The sequence below is a fragment of the Lynx canadensis genome, chromosome X, assembly GCF_007474595.2.
Source record: "Lynx canadensis isolate LIC74 chromosome X, mLynCan4.pri.v2, whole genome shotgun sequence".
Lineage (NCBI taxonomy): Eukaryota > Metazoa > Chordata > Mammalia > Carnivora > Felidae > Lynx > Lynx canadensis.
Genome location: NC_044321.2, coordinates 1,226,409 through 1,250,523, shown reverse-complemented (window position 1 = coordinate 1,250,523; position 24,115 = coordinate 1,226,409). Strand labels below are relative to the sequence as shown.

Genomic DNA, 24,115 nt, shown 5'->3' with positions numbered 1-24,115 from the left:
TGAGCCACTCAGGCGCCCCGGTTTATTAATTTTCAAGAAAGAAAAAGACAGAGAGTGAGTGGGGCAGGGGAAGAGAGAGAGGGAGACACAGAATCCAAAGCAGGCTGCAGACTCCGAGCTGTCACCAGCACAGAGCCCAATGCCGGGCTCAAACCCACAAGCCATGAGATCATGACCTGAGCCAAAGTCGGACACTTAACCCAACTGAGCCACCCAGGCATCCTTATTATTGACATTTTATACACAGAGACACTGAAGCCATAAGTGGGCCAAAGACACATGGCTGGGGACAAGGTCAACTGCTATTGAATTCTGTACACGATTTGTCTCGACTCTACAGATACCACTGTGCAGGATGGGAAGGTGTCCTTGACTATACATGGCTTGCTTTTTCCTGCAGTCTTCACTTCAATGTGTGACTTGGGGACATAGAAGGAACAGAGCTGGGACCTAAGAGCACTCCTGAATCCTGTGTCACCAACCTGCAGTCTGGAGTGGGTCACCCTGGTCAGTGTGGGATGTGGCCTTTCTTGGTCAATCCCTTTAACCACCCCCCACTCTGTCTCCTTCACCCATAAAATAAGGGGGCTTGGTGAGAAGGTCTCAGAAGATCCTTCTCAGGCTAAAGTGCTCCGATTCTCCTCTGTGACATCCTAAATTGAAAATGAATCTTCTCGTACGATGTGTCATAAAATCAGGATGTGTTGGAAGTCTTAGGACAAGCAGTGTTAGAGAGATGATGCAGCCTGTGTAACTAATCCTTTCGTGAACTAATAAAGTCCAAGAAGGCTGCCTGAGATCACTCAGGAGACAAACAATACCCTATATTAACACGGTTATTTGTGTTTGATAGTTGTGTATGGGGACTTGGGGTGTGTTCTCTTGAGCATGTGACTCAACAATTTCCAAGCCCCGGTTGGTTATTTATTGGTTTATTATTGGTTATGTGAACGTCATAACCCCTGGTACCTGTGAATGTTCCCTTCTTTGGAAATAGGATCTATGCAGATGTTAAGATGACGTCTTACGAATCCAATGACAGGTTTCCTTTTAAAGAGAGGGGGGCTTGGGGACAGGCACACAGAAAGGGAAGAAGACCGTAGAAAGACGTTGACGGGAACCAGAGCGATGTGTCTGTAAGCCGAGGGACCTTGAGGATTGTGGCCACCACCAGAAGCTGGGACAGATCCAAGCAGTGAAGGATTCCACCCATAGCTTCAGAGGGAGCACAGCCGTGCAGATGTCTTGATTGTGGCGATCTATCAAGGCAGCCCAAGCAAACTCGTGCAAGGACTCCTACCCAAATCATGGAGGGGAAGTTAGACTCCATCAAATCTCTGGCACATCCTCAGGGGGAAATCCACGCACCTGCCCCTCCCAAGCCTTGGATGGACTACTCCCCATTCAGTTTCTGTGGATGAAGATAAATCCGTTGGCTCAGCAGCCTACGGGTACTTTAGACTAGTTCCTTTCAACGCATTACTATTTAATCCATATTATTTTTCAACTACCCAATTATTTCAATGACTCAATACAAATTCAATCATAATTTCAATGATTATTCTTTAATGGTTGATTTTTTTGTTTGTTTCCCCATCAATGGTGCACACAGGACCTAGATACACATTTATCCCCAAGAACAGAGAAGAAGTTGACAGATAGCATCACCACCAATGGGCATTTAGTAATCTGGAACAGAAGACGAACCCATGGGCTCTCCAATTCCTTCCTTGAAATTTTGCAGGTGCCACGATCGGTTGACTTTGTCTGCCTGTGCTCAATCTTTTCCTCATGCGCCCACGGCAGATGTGTTCCCTTCTGTGTCGCACAGACAAAATGGGAACACCCCACAGCAAGGCTTTAGCCATATGTTGCCCTGATTCAATTCGGAAATCTGGTGCCGGACAGGAATGATGCTTTTCTTGTGTTCCTTCACAGCATTGGCCACCGTCTGGATCACCACATTGTAAGAGGGCTCCGTGTCTGGCGTCAGAGGTGTGGACTCAGAGGGGTCCCTTGTGAGGTCAAAGAGCAGAGGAGGGTCATGGTAGGTGACCAGTTTTCCAGAACATCGGCAATATTGGGTCTCATAGCAGCCCTGAGCTCCTGGCGGCTGGAACACAGGTGTCACGTAATGAACCTTCCACACTGCCTCACCTGGACGAGAAAAGACACGTCAGCGACATCCAACCCATGTGCCAACCCATCTTGTGTTCTACCTTCTCAGGCATTTTCCCTGTCCTTCCTCCTTGCCCACAGGTTAAGGCTAAATGTCATTCCATCCTTAGAACAACACTAAGAAATCAGATTCCCCTGGTATAATTTTATATATCCTTGGAATCTGTCACACGTTTCGCATCTCAAAACATATTATTTCTTATAGATGACCCTCTACCTTTCTAAAGACAGTGATTCTTAGAATGATTTCAAAGAAGGTGTTTTCAGTGGCCACCCTAGAATAAATGGACTTGTCTCAACAAAGTGTTGAGAATGGACTTGAGTGGCTATAATCTTGGCATCCATAGCAAGCAGGGGCTCATGTACTCACTGTCCTTTGGATGCCAGCGTGCTGCGTGGAGAAAGGCACCACAGTAGTGGAACAAGAACTCATGCTCTGAGCGCTCGACATCTCCCTGAAGCAAAGGCATGAGGTCCTGGCCATCGATCACCCTGCAAACACACGCAAAGGGCATCAGGCAAGGGGAAGCTGACCACAGGGCTGTTTGAAGGATGACATTCATGGGACGCCTGGATGGCTCCATCAGTTAAGCGTCTGACTCTTGAATTTCGACTCCGGTCATGATCTCGCGGTTCATGAGTTCGAGCCCTACATCAGGTTCTGCAATAGCCTGTTTGGGATTTTCTCTCTCTCTCTGACTCTCTCCTGCCCTTTCTCTCTTTCTCTACCTCTCTGTCCATCCCCTGCTGTCTCTCTCTCTCTCAAAAATAAACATTCAAAGAAGCAAACAAACAAACAAACAAAATACAACCAAATCACAATTTCATGTGCAATTGCCTTCCTACTTTTACAGGAAATCTTATAGAACCTCTAAAAAATCTTATACTTTTTCTCTTATATTAGAAAAAAGGATCTTCTACCTCATGTTAGAAAACAGTAATAATAAAACCTACCTTGTCATAAGAAATGCAATAAGTGTCAGATAATCCTAAAAATGATCATGAAAGAATGAACACTCTCTTTATTCTCAGATACAATGGTTACCTGTGTTGATAATCCCTTAAGAGTTACTGTACACTAATTCAGTTTAGCAAGGTCACAAGTATAGAATTTTATCTCTATATCTTAGCAACGAACACCTAGGAAATCCATTTTTTTAAACTAGCATTCACTACAGCATCACAAAACACAGTTTCCAATGTTAAAATTTTGTGTCCCAAAGCCACAAAACATCTGATAAGAGAACTGAATGTCCAAGAGATGTACAATGTCCATAGACTGGAAGACGCAGAATTGTTAAGATGTCAATTTTCAACAAGCTGATCTATAGATTTAATGCAAACTCAACCAAAATCCCTAAAGGGTCTTTTGCACAAAGTGAGCAACATGTTCTAAAATTTACATGGGAGAACGAACAAATAATGGTTAAAAAGAAGGAACTAGTTTGAGGATTCCTACTAAATCATTCCAAAATTTAGTACGAAGAAAGACTAATCAAGCCAGTGTAGTAAGATCATAAGGGTGAGCATATGAATCAGTGGAACAGGAGACATCCAAGAAACAGACCAACACATATGTCGGTCAGTTGATTCTCAACAAATGTCCAAGGTTATCTAGTCAAGGAAGAACTGTCTTTCCATAAATGTCACTAGAACGATTAAATATCTAAATGCAGGAAAAATAAATCTCAACCCATACCTCACACTATATAAAAAATCATCTCAATATGGACCATAAGCCTAAATGTAAAACCTGAAACTGAAAAAAAAAAAAAAACACACACACAAGAAGAAATCATAGCAGGAAGTCTTTGTGACCTTTGAATAGAAAAATGCGATTTAGATACACTACAAAAATTACAATCTGTAAAAGAACAAAAGAGGTGCCTGCATGGCCAGTTGGTTAAGCACCCAACTCTTGGTTTCAGCTCAGGTCACGATCTCACAATTGGGGGGGATCAAGCCCAGCATCGGGCTCCGTGCTGAGCATGGACCCTGCTTGGGATTCTCTCTCTTTTCTCTGCCTTTGCCCTGCTTGAGTGCATGAAATATCTCAAAAAAAAAAAAAAAAAAAAAAACAAACAAATAAACATTTACAAAAAAATTTTTAAAAATTTTAAAAATTAAAAAAAAGTAAATTGACCCTTATCAAAATTGAAAACTGCTTTTAAAATAACAAGCTAAGAGAATGAACAGAAGCCACAGAACGGAAGATAGGACTGGCAAAATGCAGATCTGATGAAAAACTTGTGTTCCTAATATATAAAGAACTCTTACAATTCAACAAGAAGAAAATAAAATGCCCAGTTTAACAAAACAAAAATGGACAAATGATTGGAACCAACACTTGGCAAAGAATGGACACGGATGGACCAATAAGCACATGGAGATGTGTCCAACACCATTAGTCCTTAGGGAAACACAAATTAACAGCATGATCAGATTCAGCTGCATCGTTATTATATAAGATGGAAAAGAATGGCCATAGCAAGTGTGGCCAAGAATGTGGAGCCACTGGAAATCATACTAGTGGGAATGCCAAATGGGGCTGCCATTTTGAAAGTCCATCTGAGAGTTTCTCATAAACATTTATTGATACTATGACCCAGATTTCCTGCTCTTGGTCATTTACTCCAAAGAAATAAAAATTGATGTCTACCCAAAGACCTCTGTGCAAACATCCAATGCAACTTTCATCATAAAAGCCAAGTTTCTTTCTCCAAAGCACACATGCCTTTCAGAATCTCATGGAGCCTCTCAGCTCAGTTTTCCACTGAAGAGTAAAAAAAGTACTGGGAATAAAGAGAAGATGTTTTTAGAACTAATTCTGCAAAAAATAAAAAGCAAATCAATTCTATGAAGGAAATCCTAATCAGAGATCAGAGGACAATATTTCTTGGGGTTGTAATTCTGCAGAACACTTTGAGTCCAATATATAGATTATACCAATGTCCCAAAGTCAGTGCACCCCACTGATGTCTTAGAAAATTATTTTTATGACTGTGATCAGCTCAATTAAATAAAAAGGTACAGGGGCACCTGGGTGGCTCAGTCAGTTACGTGTCCGACTCTTGATCTCAACTCAGGAGCTCAGGTCTTGATCTCATGGTTTTTGAGTTCAGACCCCGTGTTGGACTCCTCACTGGTCATGAAGCCTACTTTTAAAAAAACCACTATTTCTTCACTAATATTTCTATGGTTTAAAAAAAAATGGATCATTTAGGGGAGCCTGGATGGCTCAGTTGGTTAAGCACCCAACTTCGGCTCAGGTCATGATCTCGTGGTTTGTGAGTTCAAGCCCCACATCAGGCTCTGTGCTGACAGTTCAGAGCCCCTGAAGCCTGCTTTGAATTCTCTCTCTCTCTCTCTCTCTCTCTCTAAAAATAATGGATCATTTAGCTCAAATCAATAAATATATTTCTTAGGAGACCAGAATTGTATTCTGTTCCTATTTTATATAAATTCTCAATAAGTCCTATTACTCCCTAAAATGAAGGTTAAAAAAAAAATAAGTTGGTCTTTCTTTGCTGCTGTTTCTAATTTGTTTTGGGATTTATTTTACTTTCCTTCAGAACTAGGTGAATATGGAAACATTACAATCAGTCTTTGGGCTTATGATGAAGACGTGTCAGTGGGTTGGAGCCGCTAGAATAAACTATCCAAAAGGCGCCTGCAAGGTTGCCTCGGTCCGTTGTCTCCAGGGAGTGTTAGGATTCAGTAGGAAGGGTCTCCTCCTGGTGGGATTGAAAATCACGATAAGCATTCGAGTATCCATGCAACGTCTTACCTTCACATCAGCCTCTGGATCTTGAGCAGCAGAATCCAGGGGACTGTTGTGTCTCTTGCATGGAGGAGTGTTTTACCACGTGCTCATCCCCAAACCTCCCCAGTGAAAACCGCACAGTGTCTGAGACCAGTGTCTTGTGCACCCATGATGTTCAAGAGGCACAGCCACGCACGAACCCAAATCTTTTAGGTACGTGTTGAGACAGTATGCTGCCTGTGTCCCGAACGCTCTGAGAACCACAATGGCGTGAACAGACGGTATGACATCACCTGTCCTGAGGGACCATGCTTCCTGACACGGCCGCCAGTGTGGGGAAAACGTCCATCATACTCGTCGGTTCCTCGATCACTTTCCCAGCTGGTAACCTTCCCGGCCAGCGGACCAGTCCCGGGACGCGGATTCCACCTTCCCAGCCGGCCATGCCTTTCCCACCTACAGGGTGAGGTGACAGACGTCCAGGTAAAACAGTCGTGGGGGCAAAAGTGTTTAAAAATGTATTTGAAATGTATTTCTACTATTTAAAATATACTTAAATGTATTCAGATGTATTTAAAATGTACTCAAATGAATTTAAAAATTAATAGCACGGACGATGTGCTCGGAGCCAGCACTGTGCAGAACTCTGAACGGGTCACCGGTACGTGTCCATGCAATTCCTTTTCCTTGGGCTGCTGATAGGTGTTCAATTGAATAACTGATCACATTCAATATGGCGTATTAGCACTGGCTATCGCCTTCACCTGTACGGCTGTTACCCACATATACACCTGCCTCGGCCCCAGCCGCCTTCACACCTCTGCTCCAGAGGTACTCTCTCTGTCATTTCTGCAGGCACACTTCTGATCAAATGACAGCCTCATCCTAGAATTTTTTCAGGCTTTTTTTTTTGTTTGTAGATTTACTAACATATCCTAGAATTTACTCATTCTTTTCTTTTTCCTGGTATGCCACCCTTCACGACAACGTAAATTCCCTGACGGCAGGGATTCATTACTTTTGGTCACTGCTGAATCCAGAACGCATGAACACACGTTGAATGGAATAGTATGGATTTATGCAAATTTATTACCCAACCCAGGGCATTCTAGAGAATGCGCGTAGGCGTCAGCAATGACCCCGCGACAACAGGCATAAACCAGGATTCCCTTGAGCAAACCAGGGAGAATGGCCATCTTACGGTGTTCATGGATTCTTATTATTTCATTAAATTACTCAATCACAGCATGTTCAGAAATGGAGATTTTTAAAAAATATCCTCATAGGCAAAAATAGAATTTCAAGAATTTGAAATTGAAATTGAAATCCCAATTTCCTTATGGGATTTATTTGATTTCCTAAGCGTGCACTTCACTTGTGCACTGATGCCCCACAGCTAGACTGAGACAGGGACGACCCTATGCACACAAAAACATTATTTCCTACTGAATCTGTATTATTATCGTTCATACAATTATAGATTCAGTTATTCTGCATTCAATAAGAAAGCATGAATATCATTAATATTTTCCTCTGGAAAACACTTTGAACTGCCTTTCAATACCCATGCTAACACGTACTGAACATTTTCCAGACAATTTTCTCTTCACACCAGGGTACGTATTATACAGACCAGGACAACATGGCCTAATGGAATGTGTTTTCATGCACTAAATGTTCCATCAGGACAAGGAGTCGTTACCTGTGCATTTAATGACACAACCGGAGACATGCTTGCTTTTGTGTGTGCTAAGCCATATCCTTACAAGACAGCACTGAATCTTCCTTCATAACCCAGGGGCCTCTGCTTTTTGTCCTCCATACCCTGGCTACCAGATTTTTCCATGTCGAGTCTTCTTTCGACAGCCTTATAAATGTAATCAATGAGTAGATAGATATTCAGTTCATTGGCAGAGTTGTGCAAAGGCACATGGTTATGGTAATACTTTATAACCTCACAGGGTTTCCAGGCAGGCAGATTTCTAGATGCCCCTTCAGCAGAGTACCAACCCTGGGGGCTAATTTCCCCAGAAATCGTGGCAAACTTAAGGTCAATTTCCTTGGTTAGCACGTTATTTTACCCAGAGCCAAACAAAATGAACTTGTTCACTTTTTCATGCATCAGTCGGTTCAGTTCACAGATTTCCATTATCATGAGCACGAGAGAGCTTACTTACAACCAGACCCGGCTCACCATCCCCCTCCTCACCTTTGTATATTCCGTTCCATCCCCCGAGCTGGGCGTGGCCCACCCGTGCCTCCAAATGTCCGCCGTGGTCTGATGTAAAGTAGACGAGCGTATGGTTCCTCACACCAAAATCATCAATGGCATCAAGAAGCTTGCCTGAAATAGTAAAAAAAGAAAGAAAGAAGGAGGGAAGGAAGGAAGGAAGGAAGGGAAGAAAGAAAAGAAAGGAAAGAAAGAAAGAAAGAAAGAAAGAAAGAAAGAAAGAAAGAAGAAAAGAAAGAAAAGAAAAGAAAAGAAAAGAAAAGAAAAGAAAAGAAAAGAAAAGAAAAGAAAAGAAAAGAAAAGAAAAGGGACACGTGTAATGAACGTCATGATGAGCTTTGGGCTATAATGTTAGTCTGTGTTGCTTCTGCGGGAGTCATTGCAAAAATGTTTCTCATTCACGACGCGCCCCGCTTACAGTGGGTGATAGTGTGAGCTCCAGAACAGTGTGTGGTTGTGAACTTCTTCTCAATTCCTCCTCCACATCTCATGTTGGACGGACGATTATGTTACATTACTAATAAAAATTGATTTATTTTTTATTATCATTACCATTACCCATTGCTATATTATTGCTTAATCGTATTTATTTTTTAAAGACTTTATGATGCAGATGCCAACATTTATATAGGTGACCCCTAAGTCATGTTTTGCTTTTGCTGATTTTTCTTTTGGGGGCGTCATTGTTTCTATTCTTGATTTCCATGGACTCCTTTATTCAGGAATGAAACATTACATTGATGCTAATTGTTCCTCTGTTTGCCAGGAGCCTGAGGCATGCTACTTTTGGGTACGTTTTTGGCATTTCGTGAGGCCCAGCGCTCTTTGCCTGTGTCGTGACTTCCCTGTGTTTTACTAGCTCTGTGCTCATGTGCTATTGTGATCCGTGTGTGTGTGTGTCCGTGTGTGTGTGCGCACATGTGCACGTGTCTGGGCCTTCACACGGCACACACATCCTCTGTGGGTCTCTGTGTCCCCACCTCTTATCTTCTTGCAAGGTCACCTGTCCCTTGTTGCAAGCACCCACTCTTATGACGTCACCATACCTTGATTCCATCTGCAAAGCCTCTATTTCCAAACACTGTCGCATGTAACAGATTCCAGCACTTACAACGTGGACCTTTTTTTGGGTGGGGGGGGAGCTCAATGCAACCCCCAACACCAATTTTGCCTCACGCATCCCATCCCTGCCACTGTGCGTTAGTGACCTCCCTCCTACATTCTCCTCCTCATTGGACCGTCTTCACGGCTTCCTGTTTCGGCATCCCTGATCTGAAAGTCAAATCTTCTGCACGTCATTTAGTGTTTTAAGGTTTATTTTCGATAGTGCTTTCTTTGCGACCATAAAAATGAGACTTGACACTTTCCTTCAACTGGTGTCCTGTCAGATGTCCCTCAGGCACTTGGTAAGGAGGGCTCGCCACGTAAGAGTAATTAAGACTTTCAGTAGACTCGACTTGGGCCTCAATATTAATTTTGGAATCACTAATATTTTATAAGAGTCACTGTGCCCACCCAGAACCTGGTATATTTCCATTCGTGAAAGTCTTCTTGTATGAGTCAGGTGTCTTCAATGTGGTCACCTACTTTCTGAACATATTTGTATATATTGGTAATGGGTATTGGAGCTACTATGAATAGTAGCCTATCACCCACTGTATCTTGAAACGGATTATTTTTAACATAAAGAGAAAGTATTACTTTTGGTGTGCATTTTTAACGGAGAAACACTGTCACGTATTTATGTATGTACATGTATATTAGAGTATATACATATATATATAAGCATAATAAACTAAATATACTATTACACTAATTCTATACTAGGAGTATACTATATAATGATCTCAGTATCTTTTTTAATGTTTATTTAGGGGCGCCTGGGTGGCTCAGTCGGTTAAGCGTCCGGCTTTGGCTCAGGTCATGATCTCACGGTCCGTGGGTTCGAGCCCCGTGTCGGGCTCTGTGCTGACAGCTCAGAGCCCGGAACCTGCTTCGGATTCTGTGTCTCCCTCTCTCTCTGCCCCTCTCCTGCTCATACTCTGTCTCTCTCTGTCTCAAAAATAAATAAAAACATTAAAAAAAAATTTTAAAAAAATATTTATTTTTGAGACAGAGAGAGACAGAGTGTGAGCAGGGGAGGGGCAGAGCACAGAATCCGAAGCAGGTTCCAGGCTCTGAGCTGTCAGCACAGAGCCCAACGAGGGGCTCGAACTCATGAAACGTAAGACCACGACCTGAGCCGAAGTCGGACATTAACCGACTGAGCCACCCAGGTGCCCCTCAATATCTTATATGTTATCTTAATGCCTATATTATTATATATTATTGCTATAGTACTTATTAATTTAGCATGCTATTAATAATATAATATACTGATGATACATGCATTTGTTGTATTATATAGTACAGCATATACAATTACTAATGATCTATGTACATGTTATATCATTACATTTTATGTTATATATTATATATGTGAAGTATATATTTAAGTTGATGTTGGACATCATGTATTTTCATGGTTACTCCCTAATTCATGATTTTTTTTTGTTATATTTTTGAGAGAGCGAGCACAAGTGGGGCAGGGGCAGAGAGAGGGAGACAGAGGATCCCAGATGGGCTCTGTGCAGACAGCAGAGAACTCATGAACCATGAGATCATGACCAGAGCCGAAACCAAGAGTCGGACTCATAACTGACTGAACCACCCAGATGCCATTTACGCTTTAAATGAGCATGTTGTGACTTGTCCTGAGATGTGTGTGTGCGTATGACTTTCTCAGACAATTGTGTCCTCTCCTGGGCTCCTGCCGCCCTGCCCACGGGGCCTGCCCAACACACCCAACCCATAACCCACTCCCAGCCATCACCACCGCTCTGCACGCAGGGCCAGCCAGGCCTCTCCTCCTGCTCACCTGTCCCATCCGTCCGCCTCACCCTGGACTCTCACCGTCCCCTCCCGTTCTCCGTGAACCTGCTCTGAGCTACTAAATTCTCTGGGACTCATTTTGGATACCCAACCAGAGGATTGCCCCTGGGTGGAGTAAGGGATGTTATTTGCATTGAAAGCCTCTAGGCAGGTTTGAGGAACCAGGAAGCCAGATGGCGTGGGGGTGGGGAGTTTCTGGAGCTTTCCAAACACCTGTGAAGTGGCAGGTGGTGTAGGGCAGGAAGTTATATGGAGGGAGACGAGGAAACATGGCTAGGTTCTTCCAATGCATCCTGTAAGCCCTCAGACTCCTACAGGCGGAAACCAAGAAAACCTAACAAAGAAAACGTTGTAACACGGAGATCAGAGATTTTTGGGATTTGGGGTTTTGATATAGTTTCCAGGATGGGTCTGTTGGAGAAAAATAAACTTTTTTTTTATACTATTTCTGAAATGACATATGGAAACGTGATTATTTATCCTGAAAGCTCACGTCTGCCTGGACAGACAGCATATACACGGCCCATGAGTACCCACGCTTAGATATTTCGAACACCTTGTATTGATTTACAATATTAAAGCAAATGGAATTTGTTTTTGTTCTTTTTTTTGTTTCTACTGACCCCATCCTCAGTTGGAGTTAGTTTCAGACACACACACACACACACACACGCATACGTATGCCTGCATAAACACAGACCTGCGTGCCTGTATTTCGTTCAATACTATTTCTATTTCTAATAATGTTTCAATCATTTCTGTATTTTGAAGACTGTGAATTGACAAGCTTGATTTCCAAGGCGTCTCTCTCTGTTCCCCGAAATCCATTTCGTGCTGCCCACCGGGGAGGCCAGCCTCGCGTGCGTTTCTGTGTTTCCCCGGAGGAAACCCTGAACCTGATGTGCCAACTAATACACGTGTGACAGAAACACCGGGACTCGCACTGACGGGGAAGCACTGAGCGTGCTTTTGTGGGAAGTTTGTCGAGGGCTGGCACTTGTGGCGTCGTCGAGGCTGGCCGGGGGGCCGCATGAGGCTGTCTTCGACTATCAAAGCCCGGGCTTCCCGTGTCCCTACGTCCTGTGCCACTTACCCACCATGAAGTCCATCTCCTGAACGTTGTCCCCATACAAGCCGTGCTTGCTGGTGCCGATGAACTCGGTGGTCGTGGGAAGCGGCACGTGGACGTGCAGAAAGGAGAACACAAGAAGGAACGGTCCCTCACGGTGCCTGAGGACACATCAATGACGCGGCTCGCGAGTTTGCAAAGCCCGGGAAAGGGAACCACAGTTAGCGAGACCGTCCCTCCTCTGCCTGCCCTAAGAGAGGGGATGCACGCACCAGGTGTCATTGTGGCTGCACTGGACTCCAGCATCCCCCAGCGTCCGGACCGCCCCCGGGGACACCTGCGGGACGGCTGCAGTCCTCAGTGACCCCGCCTGGCACAGCCCCACGCTTTCCCAGGGCTGACGAAATCTGCAGGCCAGAGTCACATCCAACAGACCCAAGGGATGCCAACTCTTTCACAACCCACGAGCAAGCACGGACAGAGACATCTTGGCAAGCTGTCCCCACACCTTTGGCCCTTCCTGTGAGGACAGAGAAGACAAGGCTGACCTACTTCGAGCCCTGACGATCCTCCGGGAAGGCAGGTCCTCAGCTAAACAGGGCAGTGCACGACTCAAATGCCAGTCTTTGGGAAATTTCTCCTCTGACGACATGTCATGAGGGGAAATAATGAAATCATCATCATCATCATCATCATCATAAAGTTGCACCGTGGTGAGCTGGGCAGAATGGCTGGCGTCCCTCCAAAAGTGATGCCCATCTGGAAGCTCAGAATGTCATGGCATTGCCAATGGAGTCTTTGGGGATGTAATTAGTGGAGATGAGGTCATCCCGGGGTAGGGTGGGGCCAGAATGCAAGAACAGGTGTCCTTCAAAGAAACGGATGGTTCACAGATATGGAACGCACACAGGGGAAGGAGTCTTTGGGAAATCAGAGGCAGAGGTCGGGGTCATGGAGGGACACGCCAAGGAACACCCAGCACCGACAGCAGCCACCAGAAGCTAGAGGACGCCAGGAACGATGCTCCCCTCACGACATTTGCAGGGAGCACAGCCCAGCTGACACCTTCCTTTGGGACTTTTCCAGTGTCCACAGCTCACAGAGAGTACGTCTCTGCTGTTTCAAGCCCTTCCGTTTCTGGTACTTTGTCCTTGGAGCCCAAGGAAGCTGCTACATGTGCTAGTGAAGAATGAGATTATACAGATGCCGCCTTGCATGGCCAAAGGGAATCTGTAGATGCAATCAGGTTCAGGATCCTGGGACAGTGGGTGGATAATCCTGGATTATCTGGGTGTGGACCCAATGCAATTACAAGGTTCCTTTCGAGAGGGAGGCAATAAGGACAAAATCAGACAAACATGATGTGGGTAGGAGGTAACAGAAGCAGAGATGCAGGGAGAGAGCTATAAGCCAAGGAAAGTCTGCAGTCTCTCCAACCTGGAACAAAGAACACTCTTCCCTAAAGCCTCCCAGAATGAGCTCGTCCACCCAAAGCCTTGATTTCAGTGCCATGAGTTTGGGGTTCCTGACCTCCAGAACCATCAAATAACAAATCTGTGACGCTCTGAGCCACCCCCACTTGCGGAAATGTGTTCCAGCAGCCAGAGGAAACTCACACACTGAGAATCCAGATAAAAGTGGTCTCTAGCAATCTCGAATCTATGCCACCTGTTCACGGCCACATCGCTAGTCAACAGAATGGCTTCCGAATCTTCGGGTCCCCATTCCCCTTCGACATGGTGCCATGATAGATCGTATAGACCTTCTGAAACTCAGCACAGGTTTTGGTGATGGAAGTCCATTTCCACACCCCAGCATTTGTTCCTGACGTACTAATGTAAATGGTAAGCAACAGCATGAGTGGAACAGAATCGCTCATCTTGAGCTCTCAGTGTGACGGACCCACCTTTCAACCTGCCAGTGTGTCCCTCTGTGCATCTATGCCTCTGCACATGTGGAAGTTACCAGGGAATAAGGCGTTTGCCCTGATGAAACCAGCCATTGCATTGCATCTACAAGGCAAAGACGGTTTGATCTCTCTCTCTCTCTGAGAGTATACATTTGTTTTGTGTCCTCGTGGCCTATGGGGTAAGGACAAAGCTAGCCACACATGGCCCAAGATCCTTTATATTACCAATCAACTCTACAGGGCAGTCAAACACACCAGCTTACAGACCCCTACCCTGTGATGACCTCATCTTCACAAATCACATCTCCAAAGACCCGATTCCAAAGTAACATCAGATTCTGGGCTTCCAGATGGATGTGAAGGTTCTAGGGAATTCCATTTCACACTAGCCTAATCCAACTCACCATGGCACGACTGCTTTTTTAATTCATTTTTTTCCCTTTCTTTGCGTTTCCATATCTCATGGCAGCCGAAGTTTCTCAGAGTGGCACTTGCGTTCTGTGTGTCCCTGCTTAGCCGAGGACCTATCTTCCTTCTACTTCAGCTTCATTTGGGAATGCCTGGCCCCTTGTTCATCTTGTTCTTGCTTACCTTTCAGGATTTAGTTAACATGTCTTCTCAAGTATGGCTTCCCTGATATATTGGAAGGTTCCTACAGTTTGGACTGATAGCACCCTGAACTAATGCCCATTACCCTATTTCTTATCATGGGCTTGTACAACTAATGTCATCACTAAATGTGTACTTGTCATTGAAGCCCAGACCCCAGGATGGTGATCAGTAAAGACAAAAGGTGAGAAAAAATGTGTTCACAGCCTTTTTCTAAAAAAAGATCCATCAGGGGCGCCTGGGTGGTGCAGTCGGTTAAGCGTCCGACTTCAGCCAGGTCACGATCTCACGGTCCGTGAGTCCGAGCCCCGCGTCAGGCTCTGGGCTGATGGCTCGGAGCCTGGAGCCAGTTTCCGATTCTGTGTCTCCCTCTCTCTCTGCCCCTCCCCCGTTCATGCTCTGTCTCTCTCTGTCCCAAAAAAATAAACGTTGAAAAAAAAAATTAAAAAAAAAAAAAAAAAGATCCATCAGCTAGATGTTTCTAAATGTGGCTCCCTTGAAAACTTTCCAGTGATTATGTTCGGGATGCATAGGACTTTCTAATGATCACCACTGCTCTAAGCTGAATAAAATCCCTATGTATCACATGCTCAGCGATAAACCCTCTGATTTTAACCTCTCAAAAAGTTTTTTTCCCTAACAGGAGAAAAAAAATGCAATGGCCAACTTACTCTACTGTTTCCTGGCAAATACATTTCCCATTGTACATTAATATACAAACAATATGCATTGCAAATTAATAAGCCAGTTTTGTAAGTCTCAGTCTAGTGTGAGTCTACCTGCTTGGTATGACCAAATCTGAATTTCGAGGCCAACAGAGATATTGTGATTTTAATAAGAGATAAGAGGAGCTCAAATGAGATACCACCTCCTCAGGCACTTCCTGAAGAGTCCATGTGAACTCCAAAACACGCACTACTGTATTGTCTAGCCCTAACTAGCAATATTCCATTTCTTAAGTCAACGTTGTTCAAGCCATCACCTTTTATTTTTAAAAAACACTCATTCTCTTATGGTTTTTAAAAGACTCCTGTCTTATCCAAATGGCCAACAGGCACATGAAAAGATGCTCAACGTCAATCCTCATCAGGGAAATACAAATCAAAACCACACTGAGATATCACCTCATGCCAGTCACAGGGGCTAAAATGAGCAAATCAGGAGACTATAGATGCTGGCGAGGATGTGGAGAAACGGGAACCCTCTTGCACTGTTGGTGGGAATGCAAACTGGTGCAGCCACTCTGGAAAACTGTACAGGTTCCTCAAAAAATTAACAATAGATCTATCCTACGACCCAGCAATAGCACTGCTAGGAATTTATCCAAGGGATACAGGAGAGCTGATGCATAGGGGCACTTGTACCCCAATGTTTATAGCAGTACTCTCAACAATAGCCAAATTATGGAAAGAGCCTAAATGTCCATCAACCGATGAATGGATAAAGAAATTGTGGTTTATATACACAATGGAATACTATGTGCCAATGAGAAATGAAATATCGCCTTTTGTAGCAATGTGGATGCAACTGGAGAGTGCTGTGCTAAGTGAAATAAGTCAGTCAGAGAAAGACAGATACCATTTGTTTTCACTCTTATGTGGATCCTAAGAAAATTAACAGAAGACCATGGGGGAGGGGAAGGAGAAAAAAAAAAGTTAGAGAGGGAAGGGGCCAAACCATAAGAGACTGAGAACAAACTGAGGGTTGATAGGGGGGTGGGGGAGAGGGAAAGTGGGTGATGGGCATTGAGGAGTGCACCTGTTGGGATAAGCACTGGGTGTTGTAAGGAAACCAATTTGACAATAAATTTCATGTTAAAAAATATATATATGTATATATATATATGTATATATATGTTTTAAAAAGACTCCTTCTTTAAAATACTCATTGTTAAATCCATTAAAATACATGGATTTTGAAAGAAAATGACCTTTACCTTTCCATAAATGAAGTCGCTTCCCTCACCATGATGGAACCAGCACGCTCTGCCTTCATCGGCTGTTCAGTGATCTCGTGCTCACGCATGAGGAGGCAATCCCAGTACAGAGGGGATTTGTAACTGGAGAACCAAAAGTAGCCCAGCAGAAAAATAAAAAGAATCATGGAGAAGATGAAGGACCAGGGAAGACAGATCAAGCGACTCAGCTTCCCCAAGGCAGCCGTGAGTGCAGCAACGGCGACCAGCTGAATGCACAGCCAGACTTTGCCCCCGATGGCTAATTCCGTGTCACGCGAGGGATCCGGCCAGCAAGGTTCAACGAGAGTGAATGGCATGCCATAGAAGTAATCAAACCCATAATTATATGGGTGATGGCAGTGGTCATGTCGGGAATCACAGTTTAAGCCTTCGTGCCATTTGCCTGAAATGACAAACAGACAAATAATGCATAATATGCACACACGCCACCAACACTGCGTGACTTCTTTACTGCACAAAAATCTGTGTCAAGACCTGGTTGTGAGTGACCAAATAGGATGAAAATTAAAGGGAGGAAAACACACTTGTGAGTTTGCAGCAAGGATGTGAACGGGGCAGTTTCTCATTCACAGGAAGGAAAAAAGTCATAGCCACAAAGATGAAGACATGAGAGAGTCAGTGTAGACTATAGATGATGGATAGACAGGTGAGTAGGTAAGTAGATAAATAGATATTAGATGATGAGATACATATGATATAAGATGGATAGATGGATACATGAGTGGCAGATGAATGGATGGATGTATGGGTGGATGGATGGATGGACGGACGATGGATAGATAGATATGATGGATGGATAGATAGATAGATAGATAGATATGAAGGATGGATGGATGGATGGATGGATGGATGGATGGATACATATGTAGATAGATGATAGATATGGTGGATGGATATATAGGTAAATATGATGGATGGATGGATAGATGGATAGATGGTTGGATGAATGGATGGATGGATGGACAATGGATAGATTAGAAAGATAGATAGATAGATAGATAGATAGATAGATAGATGATAGATAGATATGATGGATGGATAGATATGATGGATGGATGGATGGATGGATGGATGGATGGATATGATGGATGGATAGATGGATGGATGGATGGATGGATACATATAGATAGATACGATGGGTAGATAGATGATAGATATGATGGATGGATGGATAGATGGATGCATGGTTGGACGATGGATAGATTAGATAGATAGATGTAAATTATAGCCATAAAGATAAATGATAGAGGTAAGATAAATGATACATGATGAATAGAAGGTGGGTGGGTGGAGATAGTACATAGATAGATAATGATAAATACAAATAAAATCATGGCAAACAGATGGGTAATGTATATATGCATACATAGGTGGATAGATAGGTATATGATAGATGAGTGGATGTGTGGGTGGATGGATGGATGGACACATAGGTAACAGATAGATACAGAGAATAGATAGATGGATAGATAGAATGATAGATAGATAGATAGATAGATGACAGATAGTTAGTAGATATAGATAAATGATGGAGAATGGACCAGGCATGCATGAATAGATGGTTGGATAGATGGCTGGCTGGAAATCCCAGAGTCTCCCACTAAACTTCACTGAACTTTATTTGATAAAACTTGCCACACGTTTTGAATGGTAACAAAAAGATCCATGTTTGTCCTGTTAACATGAGGACTGTAACAGAATCTGATCATGTGTATCCACTAAACCGTTAATGGTTCCCCCCATGGAGTTAGGGCCTCATGAAGGATGCACAGATTCACATCTCAGAGCACCTGAGGGACTAAGCACATGAGAACCAGGACTACTGGCCCAGGCTTTCCTGTCCTGCACCTCCATGAAGACTGTCTTCTCTGATCAATGTCAAATTAGTTACAAAAGTCAATTTAAAATAGCATGTTAGGGGCGCCTGGGTGGCTCAGTCAGTTAAGCGTCTGACTTCGGATCAGGTCATGATCTCACAGTTTGTGAGTTCGAGCCCCACATCGGGCTCTGTGCTGACACCTCAGAGCCTGGAGCCTGCTTCCGATTCTGTGTCTCCTCCTCTCTCTGCCCCTCCCCTGCTCATGCTCTGTCTCTTTCTGTCTCTCAATAATAAATAAGAAGAAAAGAAAAGACAAGAAAAGAAAAGAAAATAGCATGTTATTCTGGAGATACCCAGGTGGTTCAGTCAGTTAAGCGTCCAACTCTTGGCTTAAGTCATGATCTTACCGTCACTGACAGCACAGAGCCTACTTGGGATTCTCTCTCTCCCTCTTTCTCTGCCCCTCTCCCCTGCTCTCTCGCTCTCTCTCACTCTCTCTCTCTCTCTTTCTCTCTCAAAATAAATAAATAAATAAATAAACTTTAAACTAGGATGTTATTCTCAAGCCAATTGAAACCCAGGCTCTCAAATAAAGACAGTAGGCGTAGCTGCACTTGATTGGGGTGACAGATACAGGGTGTTGACATTTCTCAAAAGTCAGTTTTTAGATTTTTTTTTCTATTTGGGTGATGGTTATAGGGCATAGACTTTTTTACGGAGTCATTAGTTTATGGAGTCATTAGTTGATGCATAAAGCTATTTGTGTGTTCTTGAGAGAGCATGTCACATTTCACAAGTGATGTGTGGTGAATGGGATGACGTATTCCAGCGTCTGCGGAGAATAATGTAGAAATCACAGTATCGTACAGAGTTCTGTGCAAAGACGAAGAACACAGGATTATACAGAAGCACGTGGGGTGGCCATCTGGCAAGGACTGGGGGTGTGGTGGGAAGCGGTCTTCTGTCATGCCTGAATTCTGTCTGAAAAGAGTGAACGGGCGTCGTTTAGGAAGAAGTGTGTGTGTTGGTCAGGGGACATTAGGGCAGATGGTCCCAGGTGAACAAAGCATGACGAAGAATTCTGGAGGACGCAGGGAACACGTTTCCTTGGGAAAGACCGTATGATAGATTAAGTCTATCGATAGAGTCGATATCACACGGAGGGCCTTCTCTGCCACAGCCAAGATGCATGCTCCTTTGGAAACAAAGGGCTTCCAAGAAAACCACATCGAGCATAGAACGACGCAGATTGTTCCTTTGGGTAAACGAGGCATGCCCGTGGTCGCTTCTTACCTATCAGTGCCGTACTATACCCTTGCCTCTTCAGTAAGGCTGCAAATGTTGTCTCATTGCGAGGGAGTCCAGCAGGAGCTCCGAGCGTGGAGATCACACGGCTCACTCTGTTAGAAACCATTCCTACACGGGATGGGAAAAGAAAAGCAAAAAGCAGAAGGGACGCACAGTGAGTAGGTCCCCGTGAGATGGAGAGGAGAGGGAGTCACGGGGAGTTCAGGAGCTGGAAGATGCAGACATGATGAGAGAGGATCAACAAAACCATCACGTGGGCGAGGAAAATCACGTCCCGCGGACAGAACTCACACCGGGCCCCATGACACACCCCTTTACCCGCTTGCACGCACACGCACGACACTACCAGATATGCACAAGCACACCACTCAAATAACACTCTACACGTAGCCTCTTGCAAATTTACAACAGGACAGGGTGTCATTTCAGTAGACATGCGTGACTGAACCACTAACACAGGCCTACTCTTGGCAGGGGGATCATTGTGTCGGTTAAAGAGCCAAAAAATGAAATCACGAAAACCTGAAACCCTATGAAAAGAGCCAAAAAATGAAATCACGAAAACCTGAAATCGTACAGTGTGTGTGTGTGTGTGTGTGTGTGTGTGTGTTTCTGATAATAAGTTTTAGTATTTGTAGAAAAGACGAATAAGCCAAATGTCTGTGAAAAACCTGACACTGGGGCATCCGGGACAAGTGGACATCTAGGTTTTGAACTTCTCCGAATTTACATAAAGTGAGCAGCACAGAAGAAAAAAGAGAGTCAAATCACATAGAAGTTTACTACAAGACGAAAAAAAGAATAAAGAGTTTAACGTTCACTGGACCTGATGCGCCCTAGCACCCGCTAAGCCAGATATCATCAACCTCAAAAGATCTGAAAATGAGTCAAATATGTGTCTGGGCAAGTACACAACAGAACTTTTCGTAAGAGCCTAAAGCCAGAAACAATCCAGTGGTTAGTCAATCAAGGGACAGATAAGCAAAGCCTGTTGCATCCATACAATGGTTGAAATGGGTGCTGAACGTTTGAGACATTGTGCTAGGACATCCTCATGACAGCCCGGATTAGCGTAGGCGTGTTCTGTACGTTAAGTCCTTCTGAGACAGCTTCTCGTTCTTGCCCTGGGATGGAAAGTCCTGCCTACGCCCGATTGCAGGCCACCGAGGAGAAACATTCAACTCTAGGTGAATAGACATAACTCAGCCAAGCGGGGTGGGCTTGGGTTGACTAGGATAGCAGTGCTTTCCACACAGATGTCGGCAGCTGTGTGTGCACGGACGTGTGTCTGCCCTCTTTGGGGCAAACTTTTCGAAATGACCTAGTCGCCTACTCACTTCCTCGTGGCTTAACATGTTCACAGAGAGTAGCAGAGATGCATCCATCTACACACCTGATCGGATGGGGTATCTTCCCGTGAGGAAGGCGGCCCGGCTTGGGGTGCACATTGACGCTGCAGAGATGTGGTGTTTCAGTTGTACGCCTTCCCTTGCTAAGCGGTCGATGTTAGGAGTCCTGGAAAGAGAGACAGAGGGGAATTGCAGAGGGGACAAGAGGGGACAGAGAGAGAGAGAGAGAGAGAGAGAGAGACAGAAACCAACAGCTCTGTTTGCTGTGATTCCCTGAGCTCAGAATCAGAGAAAAAGTAACTGCACACAGCGCCTAATTTCCTGGTTTCTGCCCACATCGTGGAGAAAATACAGCTGAGGTTTTAGGCAGTGGCTGTGTATTGCACAGTCGATAGAATTTGGTTCTGCAATGTGGTATCTACTGCATATATTCAATGAGTACATTTAATGGCACTGCCTTTTAAGATATATGTAAAATTGGGGCGCCCGGGTGGCTCAGTCAGTTGAGCATCTGACTTCAGCTCAGGTCATGATCTCACAGGTTCATGGGTTCAAGCCCTGCATCGGAGCCTCTGCTGACAGCTCAGAGCCTGGAGCTGGCTTTGGATTCTGTGTCTCTCTCTGCCCCTCCCCCACTCTCTCTCTCTCTCTCTCTCTCAAAAATAAATAAACATTAAAATTTCTTTAAAATAAAATATATGTAAAAAAAGTCTGTGTTTATGGGCTGATGAATTAAGGCTAATGACTTACAGACCTTAGTTATGCCTAGCTACTAATAGACCCAACGACAAGTTCAATGCACAAGTTCTATAGACAGACGTCTTTGCTCCAGACAAAGTTTGCAACCTCTGCCTCATGATTCCCTAGAAAGGTGTGTGGAGGTTGCAGAAAATCAGACAGACTGTACAGAAGAGAGACAGCCCCCTGGCTGGAAGCCAATAAAATGTAATGAGACCTGGCTTTCTTCATAAGAGAGAAGATGGGACAACATGGAATTGTTGAATTCCACGTATAGACTTCACACGTCTTGCCCTGATGCACTCCTAAGCCTACGTGTTTTGTTTTGTTGCCTACCACAAAGCTCTGGGTCTATTTCATGTACAATTTTTTCCTTCAGAATGCCCATTCTTACAATACAAGCACCTCACTGTAAAAGGTCTGTTGGCTTCCAGAATTAGGAAGGGGGCAACGTCCAGTCCCGCTGAGAAAAAGTATGCGTCAAAATCGTCGCTCATCATAAAAAAGTGCATATCGCAGAGGGCTCATGACATGGTAGGTAACTACTCTAAATGCCTTGCATATGTGAGCCCACACCTGTATACTGCTCACCTGCACGCTTGACCGCTAAGAAAGATAAGAAAGACACACAGAAGTCAAGTGACTTGTGCCAGATTTCAGAACCAGTAAGTGCAGAATCAAGATTCAAGTCCAGACGGTCCTGATTTTAATGTTATTGGCTTCTTTTAAAGGCAAATTCCATCCCATGAGTTTGGTTTTCCACATGATGTGGTCATAAAACGTTATCAACCTCCCAAGCCTAGACAACAAGTGAAACAGCACAGCTCAACTCGAAACCATACCTCATCGTGTCATTGCCAAAGCAGCCCAAGTCACCGATCCCAAGATCGTCCACTATCATCAGGACAATATTCGGCTTGTCCTCATGCACCTCCTGGGCCCCACGTGGGCTTAGGAGTAAACACGTCCAAGACAGAGCGATGGCGAGGATCCTGAGAAGGGACAATGGATTTTACAAGGATGGCTTCAAGAGCTCCTTCCCATTACCGCGTCCCCGTGAATGCAGCGGGGCTCACGGGAGACCAGGCAATCTCCAGAGGAACAGGCGGGCCTCGAGAATGTCTCCTCCCAAGCATTGACTGCCACTGTCGAATGGGGCCCGCAACGCGCAAAGAGAGGCTCCCCTGGGTTTCCTGCTCACACACACAAAATGCTCCTCCAGGACATGAAGTCTGAAATCATTTACTTGAAGACAAAGCATTGTTTACGTCAGGGGCAGTAAAACTCCTGAGATCACATCCCTGGAAGAAGGAGCCCGCCGACTTTCCTTTGCACTGGAATTCAAACGCGGGTGGGCACAGAGTTTTGCTGAAGGGACATTTGGTTGGAGGGAAGGAAAACAGCAAGCCAAACAAAGAGAAACCAACCCCAGGGCAAAGGAGAAGGGAGAACATGGTTGAAGACCTGAATGGTGGAAAAGGAGCACCCCGGAATCTAAAGACTAGTTTAGTCTGCTTCACGATTTTGCTCAGTCCCCAACAAAATCCCCATTTTCCCGGAGAAATATATAATACCCTTCCCACCGGGTCCCTACTCAATTAGCAGGTAATGAATATTGGGTGCTTGAACTATTAGTTGTATCATCTCCGTCTGGTTTTTATTCATGTCTGAAGACCCACCTCAAAGATTTCCTCTGTGAGGGAGGAGACGAATGGTCACTCACCTTCCTCTGCTCCCAAAACCTTTGTATAAACACTTGGAAACAACACTAGCCATATTGAGTTGCTTTTCTCGCATCCTGTTTTGACATCATTTCACCTATTTTGTCTTAGACTTACTGAATCCAGAACATCAGTGTAGACATCTATGGCCAACCCTACCCAGGAATGGCTGTCACCTATAAATAACAGAATCTATAAATCTCGGGAATCCACAGATGTCCCCAGAGTGTCCATTAGATTCAACACACTTGCACAACAGCAACTTGCCTCACCTGAGCTTCATGATACAGTGCAGAGTGGCTTCCTATTATTTTCTTTGGCCAGAGGAAAAATGTGCTGAAAAACATAAACATGTGTTATTGCCACACTCATTACATGAGTCCCCATTATGAAAACCTCATGAGATTACAAAGCCATTATTTCTTTTTCCAACATTTCAAACTGGTTTTCCAAATCTATCAAGATATGACCTTTCCATCATTAATGACCTACTGCTCATAGTTTATTTTTAAG

The 24,115-nt window shown here is 44.3% G+C and overlaps 1 protein-coding gene across 1 annotated transcript; it reads right to left on the bottom strand.

The window, feature by feature from the left end:
• Positions 1-1,789: 1,789 nt before the first annotated feature.
• Positions 1,790-23,885, bottom strand: ARSF (arylsulfatase F). Its single transcript, XM_030306148.1, has 10 exons — positions 23,875-23,885; positions 22,724-22,873; positions 21,188-21,309; positions 19,780-19,902; positions 16,626-17,049; positions 12,196-12,332; positions 8,151-8,285; positions 6,235-6,397; positions 2,549-2,670; positions 1,790-2,157 (listed from the first exon to the last, which is right to left on the bottom strand). Exons 1-10 carry the CDS (start codon positions 23,883-23,885, stop codon positions 1,790-1,792), a joined length of 1,755 nt encoding a protein of 584 aa, XP_030162008.1.
• Between the last annotated feature and the right edge of the window lie 230 nt (positions 23,886-24,115).

Bases quoted from the DNA above. Each gene is read 5' to 3' on its own strand.
- ARSF (XM_030306148.1), bottom strand. The intron at 17,050-19,779 runs GTAAGAAGCGAC...TTGTCATTTCAG, and splicing joins GTATAGTACGGCACTGATAG to GCAAATGGCACGAAGGCTTA. The intron at 12,333-16,625 runs GTAAAGGTCATT...ATGTGTCCTCAG, and splicing joins GCGACTTCATTTATGGAAAG to GCACCGTGAGGGACCGTTCC.